This window comes from Rhinatrema bivittatum, chromosome 4, assembly GCF_901001135.1.
Source record: "Rhinatrema bivittatum chromosome 4, aRhiBiv1.1, whole genome shotgun sequence".
In the NCBI taxonomy this organism is placed as follows: Eukaryota; Metazoa; Chordata; class Amphibia; order Gymnophiona; family Rhinatrematidae; genus Rhinatrema; species Rhinatrema bivittatum.
In genome coordinates, this window is record NC_042618.1 from 74,455,941 (window position 1) to 74,468,968 (window position 13,028).

Here is a 13,028-nt window from a genome sequence, read left to right on the forward strand (position 1 = left end):
GCGCACCCAGGATACTGTATAGGCGCTGTATTAAGCGCCTATACAGTAAAATGGGTTGCGCTGGCCTAACGCTTTGCAGACGCGGCTTGCATTTGCAAGCAATTTAAATAGAGTATCGAGCGGTATGTGATCAGAACAGTGCGTGGGGCAAACGAGGGTGCGCCCGTCACTGCCACACTCTTTCTAACGTGGGCTTACTGTATCGACCCGACAGTTTTAACACCTTATGTGTCTACATGCACTTTGCATTCATCAGAAAAGGGAGTGCTAGTGATCCCTTCAAAAGATTGTAATATCACCAGGATATATGCCAAAGAGTTTTTTTCAGTCTTAAGATCTATTTTAAGGAACGCTATCCCTCGAGCTACGAGGCATTGATTATTCTGTGTTTAAAAAAATGAAAAGCATTCTATTTTCACCAAGTATATGAAATGAGTTGAAATAAAGGGCAAGGCTATTCAGTTTCATTGGTGACATTGCAAGAAAAGAGCAGTTTGATGCATGTGTGTTAAGTATTGTAACATCAAAATTGATTTGTTTTTATTTTGTTATGTATGTTAATGCTGTAATCCACCTAGAACAGTTCGTTGGCTTAGGTGGGATATAAAAGCTTTTAAATAAATAAATACAGGACCTCCCCACACCATGAACTCCAAGTTCAACACCATAAACTAACATTAGTCCCAGAACCTTACTCCGCCTCTCTTAAATTTCCAGCATTAAGAAAACATATGAACTTATGCCTCTCTCTGATTAAGTAGTAATATCTAATGCCTTGATTAAAATGGAATTTGATGCAGGAGTGCTAACTTGTGTGCACATTTTTACCCATATTTGTGCACGTTTTTTGCATACTGAGCTCCTTGTTAAATCGGAAATAGTTATATGCCCAACTATGCAACGTGTGCACAGCCTATTATATCTTATTACATCGGCCTAATACAAGAGCAAGACCTAGGCAGAGTTATTCAAAATATAATGAGCCAAGAAATCCTTCAGAATAAGCTTCTGTTGAAGTCCGTTTTTTGCTGTTTGAGACACTTTGCAAGGTCAATTTTATCCAAATATTTGACAATATTTATATAATATATACTAAATAGCCTTTTAAGCATGGGTTTTGTTCCCTTAAAAATTTTAAGAATACCAATTTGCAGATAATAAAGAACCTATTTAATAAATTGAAATTTTACATACCGGTATATTATACAGAAATGTTAATGGAGCATTCCTGAGCTTATCCCTTATACTGCTGATGGTGGCATTGCTTTTGTCCAAAACCCTTCTGTCTGTTCTATCACAGACCCAATTGAGATTAAGATAACACGGATTAATGATTCAAGTTTACATATGAAAATAAGAATGCAACAGGCATGTTGTAAATTACATACTATATTAAAAAAGATTGCAATTGTACAATGCTTTTTCTTACACTGTAACTATACACAATGTGCATGTAATTGTAAAGCCCCAGCATATTGTGGTGATCAGAAATATCCTCTTTCAGGTTGCCAGTTTCGTGAAATTGAATTCTGTTCCAAAAATAGTGATTGGCTCGGCTCTAGAAATACTAATTTACTTTCTTGATGTCAGTACTGTGCTTCCAGGATGGTACAGCTGTTTTGTTGCTGTATCAGTATATTAACTTTGGTTGACTCTGCCGCCTTCTAAGGTTATGGAACTTAAACACACATTTTGTACATATTCACTTTGTTTTCTTTAACCAAGGTGGTCACCAGTTGGATGCCATTCATGTGACACAGCTTGAAAGAGATACAGTTCTAGTCTGCCTAGATAGTAAGTACTATACTGATATTTGGAGCTGGATTGTCTAATGTATAATATGATCTTCATTTGTGCAGAAATGTTACACTTGTTATTTTAAAATACTATGGAGTTCTATGGTACTGTATTTATTATATTACAACACAGCCATAGGTTATAATCTGCATTGATGGAGGTTTTCTGGATTTTTCAGATTATAAATGTTTTAATAATGTTTGTGATGAAATAAAAACATCTCAGTTTTAGCAGTGTTCTGATATCATATTGATTATTTCATGGGATGAAGATGGACATAGAGTATAAAAGCTTGGCCAATAAAGAAATCTGACCTGAATACCAAAGCATGTGAAGTCAAGGCACTAGTGACTGTTCCAAATAAGAGGAAATTTAGATTTTCTCTAGCTATTTACTCCATCAGATCATTATCAGAAAAGATTTACATTTTAGAAATGAAATTGCATCAAACACCAATTCCCAAACCAAATAAACTGTCATATAAATGTTGATGTTGGTATTTGATTGTGTGAAAACAATGTAGAAAAACAATGATGTCCTCAAGTATTGGACAGTATGGTCCATTAAGACAGTCAATTGTAGAAAAAAATTGTATCTGTTTTCTCTGAAGCTAGATCATTCACTGAGTAAGCCACATGGGTGGTGATACCGCTCTCAGCACCAAACAGATTATTCCAGAACTTTCTGGAAATAGCAAAAATCGTTTACAGCCCATGCCCAGTAGTTCCTGTGAGCCGTATCTCGGTGCCAGGCAGAATGGTGGAAGCTATTCTTAAGAATAACCGGGCATATGGATAGACATGTTAATTGGAAAGAGTCAATATAGATTTAGCAAAGGAAAATTGTGCCTTACTAATCTGTTACCCTTCTTTAAAGATGTAGATAAGCTTGTGGATTTTCAGACCGCATTTATTAAATTCCTTCAAAAGACTCCTGAAGAAATTTGTCGTGTTACAGGAGGCTATGTCTTATCGTGGACGGAAACTGGTTAAAAGATAGGAAACAGAGTAGAACTAAATAGTCAGTCCTCAGATGTGAATGGTGGCGTGCCTTAGAGACCTGTATTGGAACCAGTGTTTAGCATATTTATTAATGATCTAGAAATGGGAGCAACTTTATCAGATTTTTAAATGACAGAAAACTAAAGTATTTAAGCATAAACTGATTGCGAAGCATTGTAGGAAGATCTTGATAGGCTGGGGAACTGGTCATCTAAATGGCAAATGAAATTTTATGGGGAAAAGTGCAGTGAGTGTTTATATGTCTATGTACACAATACTGGCTTTATTTTATTTAAAAACTCTTCTATACCATTGTTAAGTTAGATAACCATCACAACGGTTTACAGCAAGGCACGATAATGAAAATATGAGTGTTATAGATTACAAATTAAACATGTGCCATCATAGTACGGTAACAATTTAATACAACAAAATATGTGTGTAAGTTAGGCTTGTCTGTTGGGAACATATTAGGCGGTTTGAATTTAACATTAATATGCATTTGTAGGTTAGTAGTAATAAGTTCTAGTTTGGTGTGTACTTATCAATCAACTGGATTTCTCCTTCTCTTTATCTTTATAAAAAGCTTGTTTAAAGAGCCAGGTTTTCAGATTGGTTTTGAATATTTTCAAATTTCTCTGTAGCCTTATTTCGAGTGGCATGGTGTTCCATAGCATGGGGCCAGCCAGTGATAGTGCTCTTTCCCTTACTTGCGTGAGGCAGGCTGTTTTGACAGAGGGGATAGTTAGTAGAACTTTATTAGCAGATCTCAGGTTTCTTTGCGGGACTTGTACACGCAGTGCAGTGTTAAGCCAGTCAGCTTTTTCATCGTGGATTAGTTTGTGAATTATGCATAACGCCTTATATTGAATTCTTTGTTCAATTGGAAGCCAGTGTAATTCGGCGAGTGTTCCTGTAATGTGGTCTTTCTTTTTTTTTTTGCCAGTCAAAATTCTAGCAGCTGAGTTTTGTAGTATTTGCAGTGGCCGAAATGTAGTTTGTAGGGAGTTACAGTAATCTGTGCTTGCGAATATCATTGCCTGCAGAACACTGCGGAAATTGTTTAGTGTTAGTAGAGGTTTTAGTCTTCTCAGGACCATCAGTTTTGCGTATCCTTCTTTTATTTTCAATGAGATGTGTTGCTTCAAGTTTAGTTCAGGTTCAATTATTACTCCTAGATTCCGAACTTTTGTTGCTAGTTTAATGGTTTGGGTATTTTTGATTGTGAGTGTTGGTTGAATGTGATGTATGTTTTTACGTTCAAGAGGTAAGAATTCCGTTTTGTCGGTTTATTACCAGTTCCATTTGATTTAAGAGCTGTTTGATAATTTCAAGATACACGTTGGCAAGTTTCATTGTCTCTTCAATTGTGTTCACAATGGGTAGCAGTAGCTGTATATCGTCTGCGTATAAGTAATGTATGATTCCAAGTCCCGCTAGTAGGTGACATACCGGGAGGAGGTAAATGTTAAAGATTGTTGCAGACAGGGCTGATCCCTGTGGGACACCGGTTAGCAGTGTGACTTTGTCTGAGAGTGTATTTTTGATTTGTGCTTGAAAACATCTGTTGCTAGCATTGAGAAGTTCAGGTGCTAAGCATCAAACAAACACCAAAAGCAATGACACTGGACTCCATTGGTGGGTGATGGTGGGAGTGGAAATGGTCTGGCTGTAAGAGGGTTAATGTGGTTAGCGTGGCACGGAGGAGGAGGATTAGGTTTATAGTTAGAGTATACATGGTCTTTTGTAAAAGCATGTTGGTGAGTTGTTTTGAGACCAGTGCAGTTTGTAATGAAAGACAGGTTATTAGAAGAAAAACTTAGTTACAAAAAGTAGAAAGGGCTTTATTAAGTAGCACTATTGTTGCATTTTTTTTAGTAAAGTGTTTGTTAAATCATATAATTGAATGTAATCTGACATCTAGTCCTTTTTTTTTTTTTTCTTGAGAATTTGTGAAAATTGTGAATCTCCAAGGAAAACTGAAGTCGAATAGGAAGCTTGCATCTGAGCTAAGCTTTGATTTCCGCATTGAATCTGTAGGTATGGAAAAGTATTTTTCTGTCACTATAATATTTCTGTTAACTCCATTCCCATGTTAATCATTCAAAGGCATGCAAATTATGCAATACATATTTGATATTTATTGAATTAAGAAGACATGCTAGATCTGTAGTTTCTCTTCCTTCCTTAGGTGCACTCTGATCCTCAGCCAGGTCCAGTCAGTAAAGGGATTCTCAGCTGTACAGCTTTGAGGTCCTGTAATGGCATTGACACTGGCTATTTCTTGGTAGTTTTCATTGCTGAACAGATATTTGCCTTATTTTCTTCTTTATAAAAATTGAATGCTGTGTTGGTATGACAGTTGAATTTTATTTGACTTGGTAGAGATGCATGCATTTCACAGTTGATATTTTGAAGTGACCAGTCTATATTAAATGTTAACAGAGACCATATACTGTCATGGAAAGTTGTCTTCATGGTATAATTTTCTCTCTTCATGAAATGACTTCCAAGCACAAATCTGTGTGTTTGTATTTTATTTGAACACACTACATATAATAGTGAAATATATGTATTCTCCCAGGACAAGCAGGAGGGTACTCCTCACATATGGGTGACGTCATCAGACTGCGCACTGTTACGGAACACTTTTGTCAAAGTTTCTAGAACTTTGAATGGCACACTGAGCATGCCCAGCATGCCATAATCCCTGTAGCCACAGGGGACTCCCTTCAATCTCTTTTTTTTTTTTTTTTCCTGCGCTGCAGTTTGCCTCGCAGGTTAGGAGCTCTGTGAGATTTCTCATCTTTTTTCCTCATGGAAAAAAGTTTACTTCTTTAAAAGTTCCCTAACAGGGGTCTCCCATCGCGCTTCGTTCCCTCCAACGCTCGGTGAGTACTTTTCCCACGTCTCTGGTCTGTTCCTGCTGCCTTACCAATTGGTTCCCGCTGGTCACCGACCGTTTTTGCGTCATTTTTTTCGGCATGGCTACAGGTTTCAGAAAATGCCCAGAGTGTCCGCGAACAATGTCGATCACGGACCCTCACACGGTGTGTGTTTTGTGCCTGGGCCATCGCACGATGTCCACTGCTGTCCCGACTGCGCCCAAATGACTCCGAAAGGGAGACGAGCTTGTCTTGACAAGATGGAGTCTCTCTTCAAATTAAAGTTAACTTCATCGACTTCTGCCCAGTCATCACCGGCAAGTAAATGACCATCCACCAACAAACCTCGCTGGGAGCAGCAGGGGGACGGTGACCATCCATCACCAACGCCATCCAGGACATCAGTAGCGTCATCCTCTGTGCTGGGGAAAGACCAGACCAAGCACTGAGGGAAACATCACCACCAGCACCGACACGAGTCCACACACCCGGTGCCGACACAGACATCGAAGTGGCATCGATGGCCATCGAGCCAGCTTCAAAGAGGGCCTGGGGAGAGGAACCCCCATCCGACTCTGCACCCAAGACCCTGAGGTGTTCCCCACCAACATCGGTGCCGGGTACTGAGCCTCCACAAACTCCTGTGGAAGGGCCAGTAACGCCTAGCTTTCCTCCCCCTGTAGCTGCGCTATCCACACCAGCTTTCAGGGAGGAACTGGACATCCTTGTCTGCCAGGCAGTCCTCAATGCCTTCCAAAGCCTGCAACCGCCATCGATGCCGGCCCCTATACCGGCACCGACTCCAGAACTATCGATGTTTGCAGCGTTGCTGGACCGACTCTATACCCTTATCGGTGCTTTCCCGACTCAGCCCGTACCATCGGCACAGAGTCGGCCATCAAGACCTCCGCAGCTCCCGATACCTGTTCCGGGCTCCTCGGAGGAAGACGACACAACTTCTAGTCCGACTCCAGCTCCATCGATGCTGGAACCGCTTCCAGGTCCATCAGGGCTCTCGAGGCCTAAACGTCCTCAGTTCCCCTCGATGCCATCAATTCCATCGAAGCTTCCATTGATGCCAGTATACCCGCCATCGAAGCCTTCGAGGCCTCCATCGATGTCATGCGCCCTTGAATGTTAGACATTCTCCCTCCTTCAGGAACTCCCTGTGACCCATGGGAGGATGTGGACATACATACATCCACATCAGAGGACTTGCTCTCAGGACCTTCTCCTCCAGAGGAAAGACGGCATTCTCCTCCCGAAGACCTTACCTTTGCCAACTTTATCAAGGAAATATCTGAAACCATTCCCTTCAACCTGGTGACAGAAGAGGACACCCGTCACAAGACCTTGGAGGTTCTACAGTTTGTTGATGCCCCCAAGGAAATTATGGCCATTCCAGTGCATTGAAGTCCTGTTGGATCTCCTACACTGCCTATGGGAGCATCCTGGCACTGTTCCACCAGTCAACAGGAAAACAGATGCAACGTACCTGGTGCAACGTGCCCCAGGTTTTCAAAAACCACAATTTCCTCATCAATCTGTTGTGTTGGAATCTGCACAGAAGAACGCCAAGCAATTGCATCCGCATTCTTCAGCTCCCCCTGGTAAAGACCAGAAGTTTTTGGATGGACTGGGTCAAAAAATCTTCCAAGGCTCCATTTAGGTATTTATTTATTTATTTGAAGAATTTTTTATACTGATATTAGTGGGGACATCAGATCGGTTTACATCATAACTAAAGAGAGGAAAATACAATGAACAGGTGGGGGGGAGTGGGCTCACATAGGAACGAGTTAACAGTAATGATTAGAGAGGAACAAAATGAGGGCTGCTCAAAAGACGATTGAGAGCTGTTAAACAATAACATGATAGGGTGGCAGTTGTGCCCAAAACTTTGTACAAGGTTCAGTAAGTACTAGTGGGGGGGAGGCTCCATCCATGCTGGTATCCCTCATAACACCTACCAACTATATATGACCCAGTACCAAAGAAATCTATGGAAGCAAGTCCTAAGATTTCACGGACTCCTTGCCTCAACAGCAACAAGAACGCCTGACTGCCGCCATCCAGAGGGGGTTTGAAGCAGGGAAGCATGAAGTAAGAGCGGCATATGACTCCTTAAAGTCAGCTTCCTGGTTATCAGCAACAGGAATCAGTGCTAGAAGATGGGCTTGGCTGAAAGCTTCTGATTTAAGACCGGAGGTCTAAGATAACTTGCTGATCTCCTGTGTACTGGAGACCATCTCTTCGGAGATAAAATACAGGACGCAGTGACTCAGTTGAAAGATCACCATGAGACCCTACGTCAATTGTCTACAGTCACTATGGACGCGCCCTCCCCATCCCGCAAAAGCATGAGAAGGGACCACAGAAGACCATTCTACCGCTCACGCAAGTACTATCCTCCTGCATCTCGAGCGGACCATCCAGAGCCCCTCAAAGGGGACATACACGCCAGCCCAAAGCACCCAGAGCACAACCAGCCCCACAAGCTGGTCCAGCCTCCGGATTTTGATGCGTTTCCAGAGAACAGCGGCCAATCGTCAATGAACCCAAACCCAGGAATACCTGTAGGAGGCCATCTGCACCACTTCCAACTCAATTGGTGCCTCATAACAACAGATCAGTGGGAAATATCCATCATAGCTCAGGGATACCATTTAAACTTCCTCACAGTACCCCTGGACTCTCCACCCAATCCACTGTGAGCCCGAAAAGACCACACATTGCTTCTAGAGTCAGAACTTTCCACCCTTACGCGAACCAGGGCTGTAGAAGCCATCCCCCTGGCACAGAGGGGCAGAGGGTTCTACTCACGTTATTTTCTGATTCCAAAAAAATCAGGCAGCCTCCGCCCCATCCTAGACCTCCGCAATCTCAACTAATTCCTTCAAAAAGAAAAATTCAAGATGGTATCTCTCAGCACCATGCTTCCTCTACTACAGCAAGGAGATTGGCTTTATTCTCTGGACCTTCAGGACGCATTCGCACATATCGCCATATTCTCACATCACCGCAAATACCTGTGCTTCATAGTGGGTCACAGACATTTTCAATACCGAGTTCTGCCATTCGGTCTGGCCTCAGCGCCTCGAGTGTTTACAAAATGCCTAGCAGTGGCTGCCGCACATCTACGCAGAAGCACCATACACGTGTTTCCTTACCTGGACGACTGGCTAATAAAGAGTCTATTCAAGCAAGGAGCTCTCAACTCTCTAAAGCTCACTACGAATCTTCTACACTCGCTAGGATTTCTGATAAATTACCAAAAATCCCACTTGAATCCAACTCACCTCCTTACCTTCATCGGAACAAATTTAGACACCACAGTCACAAAGGCCTTCCTGCCCAATGACCACGCAGACATTTTCTCCAAACTGGCTACATCTCTGCGCACATACAAAACCGCCTCAGCCCATCAATTCTTCACGTTGCTGGGTCATATGGCTTCCATGGTCCACGTCACTCCTATGGCCAGGCTAGCCATGAGAATATCTCAATGGACTCTGAAATCTCAGTGGCTTCATTCCTGATCCATATCACTGACCAGCTGTGCCTGTTACTTCTCTGGTGGACAAACAGAGCCAATTTGCTGACAGGTCTACACTTCCAGCAACCAGTTACTCAAGTGACCTTAACCACGGACACATCAAACTTGGGTTGTGGAGCTCATGTAAACAACCTTCAAACTCAAGGTACTTGGACACAACTCGAAGCAAAGTTTCAAATCAACTTCCTAGAGCTTTGAGACATACGTTATGCTCTATATGCGTTCAAGGACTGCCTTTCACACAAAACTGTTCTCATACAGACAGACACAGTTGCAATGTGGTACTTGAACAAACGGGGAGGAACAGGCTCTTATCTGCTCTGCCAAGAAGCTACGCAGATCTGGGCCTGGGCTCGGGCCCTTGCACGCTCCATGCATCTCTGGGCCACTTATCTGGCAGGCATACAGAACATAGTAGCAGATCACCTCAGTCTATGTTTCCATCCCCACGAGTGGTCTCTGGATCCCTGTGTAGCGAGCAAAATCTTCCAACGACCTCTTTGCATCCGAACTGAATCACAAAGTGGACATATTGTGCTCCCTACACAGGAAATAAAACACATTAGCCATGGACGCCTTCGCTCGCCCCTGGAACACAGGCCTCCTATACGTATATCCTCTGATACCACTAATAGCCAAAACTCTCGTGAAGCTACAACAGGACAGGAGATCAATGATACTCATAGCCCCGTACTGGCTTTGACAAGTATGGTTTCCAATGCTTCTCGACCTCTCCATCCAAGAACCCGTTCGCCTGGGCACATCGCCCAGGCAAACGGGTTCATAACTCAAAACCACGGCATGTTACGCCACCTGAACCTTCAGACCCTATCCCTCACAGCCTGGATGTTGAAAGCCTGATCCTACAACCGCTCAATCTTTCAACTAAGGTATCCCAAGTGCTTGTAGCTTCACGAAAGCCTTCCACACAGAAATCTTATCTTTCTAAGTGGAATAGATTTAACTTATGGCGCACACAAAACGGTATCAACCCCTTTTCGTGCCCCACTTCATCTCTATTAGACTATCTCTGGCACCTTTCAGATTCTGGTCTCCAGACTTCCTCTGTACAGGTACACCTCAGTGCTATCTTAGCGTACCACAATGGAATAGGGGATGCCCCAATAACAGCACAGCCCCTTGTGAGTCTGTTTATGAGGGGCCTACTACAACGTAAGCCCCCTCTATGGCCACCAGTTACTGAATGGGACCTAAACGTAGTACTTAAGACTCATGCATTCCCCATTTGAGCCTTTGCACTCCTGTGATGATAAATTTCTTACATGGAAAGTTCTTTTCCTAGTAGCCATTATATCTGCTCGAAGGGTCAGTGAGTTACAAGCACTTGTCACATACTCACCCTATACAAGGTTCCTCCATGACAGAGTGGTCCTCCATACTCACCCTAAATTCCTTCCCAGAGTGGTAACTGTCTTTCACCTGAATCAATCTATAGTCTTGCCCATTTTTTTCCCAAGGCCTAACTCTCACCAGGGCAAGAGAGTTTTACACACCTTGGACTGTAAACGTGCACTTGCATTTTACCTAGACCGCACTGCAATCCACAGGAAATCCACCCAACTTTGTTTCTTTCGATAAAAACAAACCGGGAGTTGCAGTGGGCAAACAAACTCTCTCCAACTGGCTAGCAGACTGTATCGAATTCTGCTATGAGAAGGCAGGCGAATGAAGGTGCACTCAGTAAGAGCCATGGCAACTTCAGTAGCACACTATTGTTCGGTTCCGATTCCTGAGATCTGCAAAGCTGCAACATGGAGCTCTCGCCACACATTTGCAGCACATTACTGCCTGGACAAGGAAAGACATCAAGACACTGCCTTTGGCCAATCTGTCTTGAAGAAATTATTTCCAGTATAATTCCAACTCCTTCCACATTCACCTGCTGTGATTTTCAGGCTGCCTCATTTTTACCAACAATACACCAGTTGTTTGTTTATTTATTTAAGGGTATCAAATAGCAAATAGCTTTACATAAAACACTAGAAAATAGTAAAAGGTAGCAGGCATAACATGATTACATGGATTACTAGGAACTTATAATTAATACTTAATAACTAGACAACGATTACAAGATGACAAAAAATACAGATCAACAATAATTTATTGTGCCTGTTGCACAAGTTGTATGCTGTTGGTCCAAACAAATATGAGTCAGTCTGTAGCTTGCTAATCACCCATATGTGAGGACTACCATCCTGCTTGTCCTGGGAGAAAGCAGAGTTGCTTATCTGTAACAGGTGTTCTCCCAGGACAGTAGGATGTAGTCCTCACGAAACCCACCCGCCACCCCACGGAGTTGGATCTGAAACCATTTTATTATTTTATTTTTGGCTCGCACCTTTTGCTACAAATGAGACTGAAGGGAGACCCCTGTGGCTACAGGGATTATGGCATGCTCAGTGTGCCAGTCAAAGTTCTAGAAATTTTGACAAAAGTGTTCCGTGACACGGCTCCATATGATGAAGTCACCAATATGTGAGGACTACATCCTGCTGTCCTGGGAGAACAACTGTTACAGGTAAGCAACTCTGCTATACCTTGAAATCAGATTAAATGATTCTTTAAAAGAATCAGAACAAATAGTATTTATAACACATTACATATCTTAGCTTTCTTTTCTCTTGTAGTGTGCCTTCAAGATAGTGTGTTAGCCTTTTGGAAGCATGGAATGCAAGGTAAAAACTTCAAGTCAAATGAGGTAGGTTATTTCAGGTAATTTCCCATTTCAGTCCACACCACAGAGCAGAAAGGGTTCAATACTTGGATTTAGAGAGTAAAAATTGAGAATTACTACAGGATAAATTTTGAAAAGTGCCCTGGGATCTTTGAATTTGCTTAGCCTTGCAAATGCTGAGTTGCTGGTGGATAGTAATACTATAGTAATGTGCTACACTGAAGGGAAAAAAAAAAAACTTTGCTGTTTTGCATTTCTTGGTCAGCTATCGAGACCATATTGACCAATTTGCAGTTACCACTTAAATTTTGACGTAAACTTCCTAAAAGAAAGCTGTACTCTTTATATTTGCAATATTCCAAAATTTCACACAGTTTCCATAATCATGCTTTGTTTGAGTGGTCGTGTTAGAATGAGTTCCACAAATTACCTCACATTACATCTGATTACTTCATTGCAATATGGACAGTTCAGTTACACTGAGTGTAAGGTAACTTATGACTATCTTGCTAACATGGCTGCTCAATTTGGGTTTAAGGCAATTGTGATAGTACCATATGAAGAACGTGGACAAGCAGGGTACTATATTCTCTCATCTGGTTACCATCACTGACAGAACCTGAATTCGGAGCTATATTACAAGCTCTTCAAAGTTTTCTGAGCATGGTCTACTGAACATGTGCAGGAGTTCCCACACTGCAGTTGCTTGTGAGGCCCCTCCCAGTTTTGTTTTTTCTGCAGAGCCCAATAGTCATTTGTCTGCTCTCCTATTTGTCATGCTGAGGACATTTTTTCTCTCTGGACAAGCAGGGAAAATAGCCATACAAGTGGATGACAGCAACTGATAATGCCAACATGGGAAAAAAAAAAAAAGGCGCACTCTTAGCTCCCATAAACTAAAAGTCTTTGTGAGCATACATTTATTTATTTATTTATTTATTTATTTAACAGCTTTTAATATACCGGTGTTCATATGGCACATCACGCCGGTTTACAATAAAACTTGAGAAAGGAGGAAAATTACAAAAAACAGGGAGAGGGTAAGGGAGCAGGTGCGAAAAGAGGGGCGGGAGTGGGGGGGATAGATAGGAGGA

At 42.2% G+C, this 13,028-nt stretch overlaps 1 protein-coding gene across 3 annotated transcripts in view; it reads left to right on the forward strand.

Annotated features, from left to right (window-relative positions):
* The window catches only part of MAP4K5 (mitogen-activated protein kinase kinase kinase kinase 5), a 341,354-nt gene that overhangs the window by 311,088 nt on the left and 17,238 nt on the right, over positions 1–13,028 (forward strand). For all 3 annotated transcript variants that reach the window (XM_029598355.1, XM_029598353.1, XM_029598354.1), the window contains 3 exons: positions 1,726–1,794; positions 4,746–4,838; positions 11,888–11,958. In XM_029598355.1, coding sequence (XP_029454215.1) covers positions 1,726–1,794; positions 4,746–4,838; positions 11,888–11,958 — 233 coding nt within the window. The remainder of the gene's footprint in view (positions 1–1,725; positions 1,795–4,745; positions 4,839–11,887; positions 11,959–13,028) is intronic.